This window comes from Syngnathus leptorhynchus, chromosome 8 (genome assembly GCF_054491065.1).
Source record: "Syngnathus leptorhynchus isolate UIUO chromosome 8, UIUO_Slep, whole genome shotgun sequence".
In the NCBI taxonomy this organism is placed as follows: Eukaryota; Metazoa; Chordata; class Actinopteri; order Syngnathiformes; family Syngnathidae; genus Syngnathus; species Syngnathus leptorhynchus.
In genome coordinates, this window is record NC_141202.1 from 13,991,033 (window position 1) to 14,005,138 (window position 14,106).

The 14,106-nt window shown below is 47.1% G+C and overlaps 1 protein-coding gene across 1 annotated transcript; it reads left to right on the forward strand.

The window, feature by feature from the left end:
- Positions 1 to 5,209: 5,209 nt before the first annotated feature.
- On the forward strand, positions 5,210 to 13,307 carry myo1eb (myosin IEb). Its single transcript, XM_085918285.1, has 28 exons — positions 5,210 to 5,245; positions 5,433 to 5,510; positions 6,249 to 6,386; positions 6,466 to 6,555; positions 7,020 to 7,114; positions 7,192 to 7,279; positions 7,337 to 7,426; positions 7,499 to 7,630; positions 7,807 to 7,941; positions 8,037 to 8,169; positions 8,230 to 8,426; positions 8,494 to 8,574; positions 8,767 to 8,853; positions 8,926 to 9,012; positions 9,210 to 9,377; positions 9,446 to 9,531; positions 9,608 to 9,689; positions 10,227 to 10,432; positions 10,497 to 10,641; positions 10,765 to 10,879; positions 10,943 to 11,112; positions 11,203 to 11,348; positions 11,508 to 11,654; positions 11,749 to 11,906; positions 11,967 to 12,041; positions 12,116 to 12,299; positions 12,568 to 12,743; positions 12,850 to 13,307. Exons 1-28 carry the CDS (start codon positions 5,210 to 5,212, stop codon positions 12,924 to 12,926), a joined length of 3,402 nt encoding a protein of 1,133 aa, XP_085774411.1. The 3' UTR covers positions 12,927 to 13,307.
- The last annotated feature ends 799 nt before the right edge of the window (positions 13,308 to 14,106 follow it).

Below are 14,106 nucleotides of genomic sequence, written 5' to 3' on the forward strand. Positions count from 1 at the left end.
ATACATCGAGAACCCTGTCAAGTTACATGGTGGATAGGATGGTAAAAGATGGTGCATGAGTGTGTATTGGATTTGGCCCAGACGAATTGGCTAAGATGAAATTCCAAATTTCAAAGCTTGACATGGAAGACCTGAAGAAGGGGGACTGAGCAGGGGTTACTTAAAAGTTAGTTCTTCAAAACTAATTATTGTTAAATTGGTAAAGGGGAATTTGTTGGTTGAACCAGTAAACCTCCATTCCTGTTCCAAATTTTACCAGAAGATGGTGCCAAAGTCAGATTGACCTAACATAGTAAATTGTTGAAAAACGTTGAAAAACAGCCACTCACACGGCACATATGATGTGAGTGTCAGTTTCAGTTCAGTTTAAATTTCAAAGGTTAGATGTTGTATAGTTCTTGTCACACGCTCATCTTAAAACCCTCTGTGTACAGCTTTTGCTCATACCCTTTTTAAGATGGAGGTAGAATGTCCAAAATGGAGGCAAGTAGGCATGCAGGCCGAGGGAGAGAGGCAATGGCAGGCAGGCAGGCAAGGGTGGTAGGCCAAGCAAGGAAAAAAGGGGGGAGGAGGAATGGCAGGCAGGCAAACAGGTGGCACACAGGTACAAATCCAAATTGTTTGTAATCCAACTAAGGTTTCAACAGAACAACTTTGATTGCGTCTTCTACAGCTGGTCAATCAGTACAAAGGATCTTAGCACTTTGTTCTACTACTTTGTTAAGATAGGACAAGCTTAGGTTAATTATTACAGGTTACATTCCAACATAATAATATGATCAACCTAATCTATTCAACCCTAACACCTGTCTGTGTGTCCCTCGAAAGGCTTACACAATTAGTTAGTGCGGCTAAACAAACAACATGTTTACTTGACCCGCTTCCAGCCAAACTATTTAAAGAATTATTTCAAATCTTAGGACGGTCCGTTTTAAATATAATTAATCTGTCTGTCTCCTCTGGGATAGTGCCAACAGCCTTTAAAACCGCTATCATTAAACCGCTACTTAAGCGACCAAATCTTGACCCGGACTGTCTCAGTAACTATAGGACAGTTTCAAATCTCCCAATCATAGCAAATCTGCTTGAAAAGGTAGTAGCGCAGCAGCTTATTGATTACATGGTCGCTAATAATCGATATGAATCTTTTCAGTCTGGTTTTAGAGCTAATCATTCCACTGAGACAGCACTTGCTAAAGTGACTAAGGATCTCCTCATAGCTATGGATTCAAACACTTCATCGGTATTGTTACTACTCGATCTTAGTGCTGCCTTCGACACTGTTGACTTCGATATTTTATAAGAGCGTCTCAAAGGTTGTGTTGGTATTTCGGGGTCAGCACTAGGCTGGTTTCATTCGTATCTATCAGACAGGACGCACCGAGTGGTCCATGGCAATGCGTCCTCTGAGCTCTATAAAGTTACGTGTGGTGTCCCTCAGGGATCGGTACTACGACTAATTCTATTTAATATTTATATGATTCCGCTTGGGGACATAATACGGAAATATAATATTAGTTTTCAATGTTACGTGGATGTCACCCAATTATGTATGCCCTTATCAATGACAGACCCGCGGGACTGTTGTAATCTTGAGGCATGCCTTGCGGAGATCAAGCAATGGATGTCTCTCAACTTCCTTCGTCTGAACCCAGATAAAACTGAGATGTTGATAATTGGTCCAGCTCGTTATCAACATTTATTTAAGGAAACCACTATAACTATAGATAACCGTACTCAGAGTGATACTGTTACTAATCTCGGGGTAATATTTGACCAAACGCTCTCCTTTCAAAAGCACATTAAGAATATAACCAGAATAGCATTTTTTCACCTTCGTAATATTGCTAAGATTCGCCCAATCCTCTCGACCGGTGATGCGGAAATTATTATACATGCATTTATCACATCGCGCCTGGACTACTGTAATGCATTATTCTCTGGTCTTGCCAAGTCCAGCATCAAAAGTCCACAGTTAGTACAAAATGCTGCTGCAAGGCTGCTCTCAGGGACTCGAAAATTTGATCACATTACCCCAATATTAGCCAATTTACACTGGCTCCCGGTCCATTTAAGATGTGACTTCAAGGTTCTTCTATTAACCTATAAATCATTGCATGGCTTAGCACCTTCATATCCCGTTAACTTAGTTGTTCCTTATGTTCCGTCTCGTAACCTTCGTTCGCAAAACGCTAGTCTTTTAGTGACACCGAAGGCCAAGAAAATGTCTGCAGGGGCTAGAGCATTTTCTATTCGGGCTCCAGAGCTCTGGAATGCCCTACCAATGGATATTAGAACTGCTACCTCAGTAGAAACATTTAAGACACATTTAAAGACATATTTCTATGATATGGCCTTTAATTAACCTGTAGTGGCCGATTCGGCTGGAGTTTGTTTTTTGCTCCCTCTCCCCAACCCCACTCCCCCCACCCCTCTCCGGCTAGGGAGGTGGTTAGGTGACACCCATGCTGACGGCGGCTATCTAGATTCTCGTGGACCAATTCAGCATGAGGGAACTGCAGCGGATTACCCTCCTAGAGGACACTGCCAGGACAATCGAAGGCACCTCCGACAGCTCTTGGCTTTGGCCTGGTCATCCACTTTTTGATTTCCATATTATGTATTTTATGTGCCCTCTTTGCATCCATTGCAGCCTGGTGATCCTGAAAGGGGGATCCTTCCATCTGTGGTCCCTTCTCAAGGTTTCTCATTTTTTCCCCTGGTAGGGGTTTTTGAGTTTTTCCTTGCCCTTTTGGGAGCCCAAGATCAGGGGATGCTTTGAGAATAATTGTCAATTGATTGTCTATGTGAAGCCCTTTGAGACTGCTTGTGATTTAGCGCTATACAAATAAACTTGACTTGACTTGACTGTCTGTTCATTCCGTTGCGATTGCTTCATGTTCGAAATGTGCGACTGACATGAGATGCATCAAGGAAAAACTATTTCACAGGTAGTCGTGTTCTTTTTCCCATATTCATATTTCTTTTACAGAGTAATCCTAAAGTCTACAAAGGGTGGTGCCTGAAGTACACCGAGTTCATCTTTGTAGAAGCTGTTGGCGACACGCACAGAGGCCATGGATAATAAAACAAGGACCGCAATGGCTTTAAAATTAAAATGTGGTCCAGCGCTGAGTAGCAAATGGTATCAAAAGCCCACAAGAGAGTGATGTTTATATTGTTGTGTTTCGCCGAGCTGGTTGTTTTGTTCGATATGTCCTACATAAAATATGTATATATTTATATTGTAACGTAGTAGTTTTGTTCTATTAAATAGCCCCCATTTTTTAATGCTGTATGTATATTTTTACATTTTTAAACATATGATTTAAAAACATTGCACATTTATATTTGTGATGGTTTGATAATGTTTGAATTTTTTTTATGTATTTAGGTTCATTTTGGTTGATTTTAACATCAAAAAGTGTATTTATATCTGCAGGTAACATGAGTATGACTGTTACTGAAACCTATTTCTGTATTAAAGAATGTAAATTTTCACACCCTGGACCATCACTTATCAAATGCATTTTCACAACCTCCTGGAACTACACAAAGGTAAGGATCACCGGTTAAATGTATTGAAGAGAACCTCAATGTTGATTCGACGTCTAGATGTTCAAATGATCACTAGCTATTAGTGCTGATCGCGCTAATAGCTATTAGCCATCATTCGAACGTCTACTCAATAAACGTCTAAAAAAAACTTTCACATATAGACGTCTAATAGACGTCTATTCCGTAGCTGTCTTAAGGACGTCGAAAAGACGTCTATACCATAGACGTCTAAAAGACGTTTATAGCATAGCCGTCTATTAGACGTCTTTTCGACGTCATTTAGACGTCTATGCTATAGACGTCTATGGCATAGACGTTGTTGGATTTAGTTAGATTTGGTCCACAATTTGGGAAGTGTGCTATCTGCGCCTCACAGCAAAAGCCATAGCAAATCATCTGTTATCTAATTTACTCACTGTGTGTTCATTTTCTTTTTCAGTTTTAGGAAAAGACTAAGACACCGAAACAAACTTAGACCTATAAAATAAGTAATCAGTTACTTTTTCGAAACTGATACCCAGATTGAGGGGGCTTGTGACGGACGAAAAGACTTAGGTTGAATTTAGAATTATGGTCTCATTATTACTTTTCTTTGTTTTATGATGACTTATGACTTATGTGAAGTTGTGGGTGTGACATCAATTTGTTAATGTTCCCTGACTATGCAAAGTTCTTACCATTTACCATGCATTTGTTTGTTCTTTTGTCACTCCATGTACTTGTTTACATTGTCACATTCTTAGTTTAATTATGCTTCCAACCGTATTTTTCATTATGAAGTTATAAAAACCTATGTCATTCCCAAATATAAAAATGTCGTTATATCTTCTTTATTGGTTTGATGTGTAGGTATAGTTTTTGCTTAAAATGTTTCTTTTATTGATTTAACATGTCAGTATACTTGTCTTCTTATGTACTTTATTCAATGAGGTTTGAGCATATCTGGTTTTGTAGCTAGGCAGGACTTCTGTCACAGCGTGGAATGGAGCAGGGCGCCCAAGTGCAGCTTGGACGAGGGTTTATTGACAAAACTCAAAATCCAGACTCAATAAACTGACATGACTTCACAAAACAATAACATGACTGACTAACCAAATCGTACTTCAAGATGACAGGAACCAAAAGGACATGAAGACGACACTACACTAAAACAACAAGCAACAGCAACCACAACAAAACTACATTAAGACAATGATCAGACGGGGAGTGAGGGGCAGACAGGATTTATATACACGACAGGTAACAAGAGGCAGGTGAGAACAATCAAACCAATCATGGGCACACAGGAGGGGAGGGGCGAGCACACAGACAGAAACCAAGACAACCGACATAGTGGAACAGCTGGGGACGAGACGTGACAACTTTTTGTATTTCGACCCCATTCCTTCAACGTCTATATTTTTTACACTTTTTAGACGACTTTTAGCCGAGACGTCTGGTTCGCATACAGATGTCTAATAGACGTGTATTAGACGTCAAAATGCTCGTAGGGTAATTAAATACATTAAATAGTGTATATTCACCCAAAATATAAGTTCACAACTGGATCAGAGTAAAACAAAATATCAACTCGCACGAAAGGCGATCGGGGAGAGTACCCTAAATCATAAATACAATGCATGGACGTAAATAAAACTTAGACTCGACGGCTATGGCTCAGTGGGGAGGTTTTGGTCAGCTTGTCCACGTCAGTGTTATTGATTTTACCGTAAAAAAAAAAAAAAAGTCATAAAGACCTGTTGTTTTGTTTTCCGACAGCAGGGGGCGGGCACGCGTGTGTTTCCCTCGGAATTCCATGAAGGAGGAGGCGCGGCCATACCTGTCCACACCTGCACGGACTCGACTTGCCTTGACACTGTCTGCCTCCGAGGTAGCTGCGTGGACTACAGTGGACTCGTCTGATCTGGATACATTGTGGGTCAACTTTCCAGGAAGTGACAGCAGCAGACATGGTGAGGCCAACGTCTTGGTGACACACCTTTATCCTGGTTCTGCTCCGTGTGTGTATGTGATCGTGGTTCTGCTCCTTGTCTTGGTGCTGGTTCTAATCCACATCTCGCCTCTGATCCTTGTACTTGGGGCTGTGAACGCTTGCTTCTATTCTGGAACGTTTACCTTGACTTTTTTCTTTCTCCTGGTGGTCCTGGTTTCTGGTTTGTTTAGCAGATCAGAAGATCAACGTATCAAACATTTTTCAGGCAAAATGGTTAAAAAAAAAAAAAAGACGATGCCAAAAAATTATTGTGACCCAAAAGTACATTGCCATACTAGCTCTGGGCATCAATACACACACGCGAACACGCACACACACATGCACACACATGCACACGCACGCACACAACCCTGAGTCGAGGCACAGGCTGAGTGTGTACGTGTGTCCACTAACATGAGCCAACAGGACTTTGGAATGCTGGAAATTCAGGAGACACACCCACAGCTCACATTATCAAGACGTTCTCTGACATTGTGCACCAGTAAAGCCTGAAGCCAGTTTGAGTGCAAAACCACCATTTTTACCTTTGCCCTCAAATCTGTCTTCAAATGTGTTGAACAGAGTGGGTTCACTCAATGTTCTCAGCCTTGCACTGGAAGTGTGTGTTTGGTATGTGTGTGTGTTCGTGTGTATGTGTGCGCGTGTTTTTGGGGACAAAAAAATTGAGCAAGCGGCCGTGATTGCCCCACCCACACAGGGCAGCAAAGAGCGCTATCATTGGCTGGCTCAGGACGTGAAGGTGAGCGGCGTGGACGACATGGTGCTCCTGTCCAAAATCAACGAGGACGCCATCACGGAGAACCTCAAGAAGAGATACATGGATGACTACATCTTTGTATCCTCAAACACACGCGTGCACTGTTTTCAGTCCATCACAGTCACTGCTCGTGTAACCCTTGACCCATTTTTGTCAGACCTACATTGGACCAGTTCTGATCTCTGTCAATCCGTTTAAACAACTTCCCTACTTCACGGACCGAGAAGTGGACCTCTACCAGGGCGCGGTAGCACATGCACGCTCGCACATCCACATTTGTAATCGTCAACCTGCAACGTCAGCTTCGGCTTGCTGGTAGATTTTGAAGCTGTCGCATATAAGCCTGGCACAGAGATTCTCAAGCGTTGAGTCCAAAAGTGCCTCTTTAAGAAAGTAAGGCCCAACACAATGCCATAAAAGTCAATCCAGTCCAAGGAAATATTCCAAGTGCACAAAATGCAGTTTCCACATGTCACATCATCATGTTTTATTTTAGGAAAGTCCCTGAAGCCGCTAGGTTGCTTGCGGGGTGTAGCAATGCGCAAGACGTAATCGTACACGGTCAGAAATGCACAGCCGTGTTTTTTTTGTTTTTTTTTTTACTACTAGTTGTCATAACCACCCCAAAGTGGCTCCACCCGCCTGTTTTGAGTCCTGAGCCCCCCCTCCCCACCACCACCATGTGTCTCTTGACGATGACCTGTGTCGCAGGCTCATTACGAGAACCCGCCTCATGTCTACGCGTTGGCTGACAACGTTTACCGCAACATGATGATTGACTGCGAGAACCAGTGTGTCATCATCAGGTGGGCAGGACTTTGTTTCCTAAAGCTGAGAGGGAGTCCCCTCTGACTTCCCATCTGACTTTGTGGCCCATCCTCAGTGGTGAGAGTGGCGCAGGGAAGACGGTGGCGGCCAAATACATCATGAGCTACGTATCCAAGGTGTCAGGGGGTGGTGACAAGGTGCAGGTGAGTGGAGGGGCTCCAGCGGAGGCGGGGCCCTAAGTAATGTGTGTGCTGGTGCAGCACGTGAAGGACATCATCCTGCAGTCCAACCCCTTGCTGGAGGCCTTCGGGAACGCCAAGACGGTCCGGAACAATAATTCCAGCCGCTTTGTGAGTATTGGAACGAGCATGCAGGTCCACACCCCAACACAAATGCGCATGACGAGTGCACTCGCCTGACAGGGAAAGTACTTTGAGATCCAGTTCGGCCGCGGCGGCGCTCCCGACGGAGGAAAGATCTCTAACTTCCTGTTGGAGAAGAGCCGAGTGGTTTCGCAAAATCCAGGAGAGAGGAATTTCCACATCTACTACCAGGTACTAGCAGGTCCCAGCGGGCAGCAGAAGATATGAGTCAGGACTACCAGATAGGATCCCGGATTTTGCCAGGCACGAGCTGTTCCCACTGCAGCTAGCTGTTCCCACTGCAGCAGGCAGCGCTCGGCCAGCGCTTCAAACTCAGTCTGCTCACCTTTGACCTCTCTGGCCCTCAGCTGCTAGAGGGGGCGAGTGGGCAGCAGAGGGAAAACCTTGGGGTCACAACCCCCGACTACTACAACTACCTTAACCAATCAGGAACTTTCACAGTCGAAGACGTCAACGACAAGAAGGAGTTCTCTGACACCTTGGTGGGTCTGCACCTTCCCCCCCCTCCCCATTTTTCGCTCGTTCAATGTCTCCGTCCCTTTCTGTCCGTCTGTATTTATGTGTGTTTACGTGTCAGGGCGCCATGTCGGTGGTAGGCCTGTCCATGGAAGACCAGGATTCGGTTGTTCAGCTGGTCGCGGGCATCCTCCACCTTGGCAACATAAACTTTCGCGAGGAGAACAACTTTGCGGTGGTGGAGAGCGTTGACTGTAAGATACGCATGACGGAGGTGGCGGGTGAGCTCATGTAACGCCGTGCGCTTGCTTCAGTTCTGGCCTTCCCGTCCTTCCTGCTGGGGATCCCCCAGGACGCTCTATGCAGCAAACTGACCAGCAGGATCATGGATAGCAAGTGGGGCGGCAAGAGTGAGTCCATCTCAGTCACCCTCAACACGGAGCAGGCCTGCTTCACCCGTGACGCCCTGGCCAAAGCCCTCTACAGCCGCCTCTTTGACTTCCTGGTGGACGTGAGTCTGCATCCACACTGTCCTGCTCCATCACCTTTCACTGATTGTGTGAGTGCATGCGTGTCAGTGTGTCAATAGAGCCATACAGAAGGACCGGGAGGAGTTCAACATCGGAGTCCTGGACATCTACGGCTTTGAGATCTTCCAAGTGCGACCACACGACCACACGACCACACGCCACACGACCACACACACACACACACACACGACCACACACACACACACACACACACACACACACACACACACACACACACACACACACACACACACACACACACACACACACACACACACACACACACGACTCGCTAACCCTGCGTTTGCTTTGTGACTTCAGCAAAACGGGTTTGAACAGTTCTGTATCAACTTTGTCAACGAGAAGCTGCAGCAGATTTTCATTGAACTCACATTGAAGGCGGAGCAGGTGTTATGATTTTACCAGCCCCTCCTGCCATCCAAGAACCTCCCTGTCAGACTTCTGTCCCTGTGTGTGTAGGAGGAGTACGTTCAGGAGGGCATCAAGTGGACGCCCATCGAGTATTTCAACAACAAAGTTGTGTGTGACCTCATTGAATCCAAGCTGGTGAGTTGTCCAATGGCACAGTTTTTCAACATTGCATCGTCTTTACTTCAAATTCATGCTTGGTTAATTCTGGCTCAGGGTCTTCGCAATCCGCCATTTTGGCAGCTGCTGAGGACCTTTTCATTCCAAAGTTCTTGAGCAATGTGAACGAGTCTTTTGGATGCAATATCTGAGTTGACCGCCCAACATCTTCCCAGAATCCTCCTGGCATCATGAGCGTGTTGGACGACGTGTGCGCCACCATGCATGCCAAAGGCGATGGCGCCGACCAGACTCTGCTGCAGAAACTCCAAGGTCAAGTGGGCTCACATCAACACTTCAGCAGCTGGAACAAAGGCTTCGTGGTGCACCACTACGCCGGAAAGGTGTGGGCAGGCGGAGCTTGTGCGGCCCCTGCTCGTTGACCCCGTCTGAGGGAGCATGTGTCATTCAGGTGTCCTATGACGTCAGCGGCTTCTGCGAGAGGAACAGAGATGTGCTGTTCAACGACATCATTGAGCTGATGCAAGGCAGCGAGTTGTAAGTCCTCGGCGGCGTGCTACGCCACAACTTTGTAGTCGTGAGCTGACGGCTGCGCGCCACGCTTTTATGTCAGTCCCTTCATTCGAGCGCTTTTCCTCGAGAACCTGGACGCGGACAAGAGAGGACGGCCCACCACGGCTGGCAGCAAGATCAAGGTGGGCGGCTCGCTCTGGCTCTTGCTCGTGTGGTGAATTGTCTTCGTGGCTCCGCTGGTCTTCACAAAACACTTGATGAAAAATGGCTGGCTTAAGAGAAGGAAAGCTTCAGTGACACATGGCTGGTTGGAAAAAGATTTTATTCAGCCGATGTCAGATGATGTTTTCTCACGCCCCACAGACACGATGGTAAAAGTCCTTCCGTCTGCCGGGCAACGCCTCTCTTATACCTGGCGAGACTCATGATCTCATCGCTCTCAATAGTAGCTACGCTTTGAGACCCCGTACATGTGTTGGCTGTCTGCCCTTAAAAGGCCTTCGACTTGGTTGTTTTCCTGATCCTGAACAACTGGCCATTCTATATTTCTGTCATGCCTATACATCACTGAAAGTACGCACATTTGCTTAACGCAAATAACTCTTGTCCCCCTCACTGCCGGTACGCATATCCCAGCTGTCCTTGGGCCTCATACAGAGACATGTGCAGGCAAAAATATACTACACTCGCCTCCTTCTGATCCTCCCTCCTCTGCGTAGAAACAAGCCAACACGCTGGTCCAGACACTCATGAGGTGTACGCCTCACTACGTTCGCTGCATCAAACCCAACGAGACCAAACGCCCTCGGGACTGGGAGGAGAGCAGAGTACGGCACCAGGTGGAATACCTGGGCCTCCGCGAGAACATCCGGGTCCGCCGAGCCGGATATGCGTACCGGCGCCTTTTCAGCAAGTTCCTGCAGAGGTCGGTGTCGTGAGATGAAACACCAATGGCGTCACCCGCCTTCTCTGACCTCTCTGCTGCATAGGTATGCCGTCCTGACCAAAGAGACCTGGCCCACCTGGCAAGGTGACGAGCGTCAGGGTGTCCTGCACCTCCTGAACTCTGTCAACATGGACCAGGACCAATTCCAGCTGGGGAAGACAAAAGTATTTGTCAAGGCTCCCGAGTCGGTACGAAGGCATGCGGCGCTAACGCAGGTGCCGGCGCAGGTGCCGTGGCTGGCGCTGGTGTAGGTGCTGGTGTAGGTGTTTTTTTTTTCCTTCAAAAGTAAAAATCCGCTGTGTCTCCTGCAGCTCTTCCTGCTGGAAGAAATGAGGGAGAGGAAGTACAACGGTTATGCCCGGCTCATCCAAAAGGCCTGGCGGAAGCATGTCGCCGTCCGCAAGTATGTCAAGATGAGGGAGGAAGGTGAGACCTCATCTCCGCTCGGCACCGTCATCGTTCTCGCGGTTTTCTTTCTTGGTCTTCCAGCGTCCGACATCCTGCTGAACAAGAAGGAACGGCGCCAGAACAGCTTGAACCGCAACTTTGTGGGCGATTACATCGGCACCGATGTCCATCCGGAGATCCGGCAGTTTGTCGGCCGCAGGGAAAGGATCGACTTTGCCGACGTGGTCATCAAATTTGACCGCAGGTTCAGGGTAAGGCAAGGGACACTGAACTGGAGGCACCATGGAGGAGAAAGCTGCTCGGCCTCACACCTCACACTTTGCTCTTTTCCTTTGGAGCAGATGGTGAAGCGTGACCTCATACTCACCCCCAAATTCTTGTACCTGATCGGTCGTGAGAAGGTGAAACAGGGGCCGGACAAGGGTCAAATACGGGAGGTTCTCAAGAGGAAGGTGGAACTCGCAAATATCCGTTCTGTCTCCTTAAGGTACGACAGTACGGTCAGAAGGCAGACTTGGACCGGTTTTGAAAAACCAAGCGCAAAAAACATTGAGCAAACGGCACGACAACAATTTTAGGAGCGCACCGTTTGGTGACAAAGCTGCAAGCCTGCTGAAATGTGGCAATCTTTGCGTATTGCTTGTAGCGCCCTTCAAGACGACATCTTCATCGTCCACCAACAAGACTATGACAGTGTCCTCCAGAGTATTTTCAAGACCGAGTTCCTCAGTCTACTCGTCAAACGTCATCACGAGCAAACTCAGAGTAAACTTCCGCTTAAGTTCAACAACCTGTTAGTACCCACAAGTCCATTGGGTGTCCTCGCGCCAGCCTAGTCAGGCTCCCAGTTCAGATTGATTGGGCTTCACCTCCCCCTCCACTTTCAGTTTGGAGTTCAAGGTCAAGAAGGGAGGCTGGGGCCCGTTCAGCTCATCGGGTTCCAGACAGATCCAGTTCCAGCTGGGTCAGGGGGACGAGGCAGTCCTGAAACCCAGTGGCAAGGTTCTGCATGTCTCCATTGGACCGGGTCTGCCCAAAAGCTCGCGTAAGCACCAAACGCTCTGGTCAGCACAAGCAGTCTTTCTGACTCACTGTCTTTTCTCAGGACCCACCAGGAGGGACAACCGTAAGAGTTTCTACCGAGAGAATCAGGCCGCACCCACCGCCCAGAATGACTCGGGTACCGGTTGAACATCCCATAATTTTAAGGACGGGGAGCGTGTGGCTGATTTTCCCCCTCCGTGACTTCCTCAGGTCCTCAAAACGGAGGCATCGGGACACGCCGAGGAAGCTCCTCCAGAGGCGCATCGCTGAGGAAGCAGTCCAGCATGGAGCAGCCCAGTCTTCCCCGACTCCAGAACCGGCATCGGCGCGACAGCGGCCATTCTCAGCACGTGGACATGGGCTTCATGAGCGTCCCAGACCAGGGCGCCGCCGGGTGAGAACACTCAGACCAGTGCTCATTGTTATGCCGAATGCCAAAGGCTTTTGAGCTGGGGGCAGGCGAGTTGAGCCAAACGAGTTGGCCAATTGCTATGTGACGTGCGTATAAACACGATTAAAGCCTTTCAAAATCGACCCGACGATTGTACTGAGTGACCTTAGAGATAGCCGCATGCAAAGTCCGGGACATGAAGTTAGGCAAGCTGGCGGGGGATGTGTTACACCGGTACAGCTCCACCCACTCGGCTTGTGCTTGCCTTTAGGCTGCAGCGTCGACGTTCCAAGGAGCTGAAGCCGGTCCCTGGAGCGGGCCGACCAAAACCGGCGCCCAAGTCGAGGCCTCGTTCCCCACAGTGTCGCGCCCTCTTCGCTTACGATGCCCAAGACACAGATGAGCTCAGTTTCAACATGGCTGATGTCATTGAGATTCTCACTGAGGGTACCAGTGCAGCTGCAGCACTCGTCTTCTTCGCCTCCTTCTCTTCATATTTTCCCTTCCTCCTCTTCCTTCTGAAAAAATGACTTTTCATTGGCTTGTCGTTTAGATCCGTCGGGTTGGTGGTTTGGACGCCTTCGCGGACGAGAGGGAATGTTCCCCGGAAACTACGTGGAGAAGATCTAGATGTTGAGGTCATAGCAAACTGACCATTCGTTTACTATTTCAGAAAAAAAACTTTGTTTTTACAGACTGACATGTCAGTCTTCACCCCAGGGGTCACGGGTCAATGGGGTAGCTGGCATCAAAGTGGCTTGTTGCCATGGAAAACAGGAAGAAAGTCAGATTGAGTCAAATTCACCTTTATTCATTTGAAGCCAATTGATGTTACTGAGGGTTCTGTTCGCCTGAAATCAACTAAGTCACTCATCTTCAATAAAATGAACGAGTCGGGATGCACACTTTTGTTCTTTTTAAGCCTTCCAAGTGTAGCGTGTCTCGTGTGATGTCAGCCGGAGGTCAACAACACCAAGAAAAAGTGACATCTGTTGTGTTGTCTGGATTCGAAAAGGCAAGGCACCTTTATTTCTGTAGCGCATTTCATACACAATTAGCAACTTGTTGTGCTCTACATCAGTGGTACCCAACCTTTTTTGTGCCACGGACCGGTTACGCGTCAGAAATATTTTTGCGGACTGGCCTTTATATAAATAAATAATAAATTTATTATAAATATATAAATACAATGAAATAAAATGATACAACTGGCATAAAACAAATATAAACCACAGAAAAAAAAATTCACCATTATGTTGAATTATTGGGAGCACCGAGCTTGTTTTTCAGAAACAAGCCGGTCCCATCTAGGCGTAATCGGAAACAATGACACCTGAAGTGGTTATGGTTTGTCTTTTAATGCAGGATGGTTGGTCTCCATGTGCCGAAGCAGTTTTGAAGGCTTCATAGCCTCGTCAGCTAGCCTGTCACCACTTGTGCCGAGTGGGCTTGGCGCGTCAGTCACCTGTGGCGATAAATCCATATTTTAAGTAGGACTCCAGAAATGTTCTTTTAAATGCAGCTTTCCTTTTCTTAGAAGTAGTAGCCTCTTATCCTGCAGTCTCCTCATTGTTTTTTTCCCTTTCCGAAGAAGCTTTCCAAACTTCTCTGTTTCTTGCTCATTTTTGCTAAACCTCGCTGGCTCGACTGGGGTGACATGTCGTCACGTGACCAAGACGAGCGTCTTGTGTCAAGAGACAGCGATGGATGCAATTGGGAGAGAATTGCCACATTTAGGGCACCCTGCTCTACATGATTGAAAGTTCACCTTTGAACACCAAGCCTACTTAAGACATTTTAAAAAGAAAGC

What these genes read in the sequence shown, in the direction of transcription:
- myo1eb (XM_085918285.1), top strand. Translation starts at nt 5,210, where the DNA reads ATGGCTCAGTGGGGAGGTTTTGGTCAGCTTGTCCAC. An exon ending in AGGAGTTCTCTGACACCTTG is followed by an intron (nt 7,942 to 8,036) that starts GTGGGTCTGCAC and finishes TTTACGTGTCAG; the next exon opens with GGCGCCATGTCGGTGGTAGG. An exon ending in CACCGCCCAGAATGACTCGG is followed by an intron (nt 12,042 to 12,115) that starts GTACCGGTTGAA and finishes TGACTTCCTCAG; the next exon opens with GTCCTCAAAACGGAGGCATC.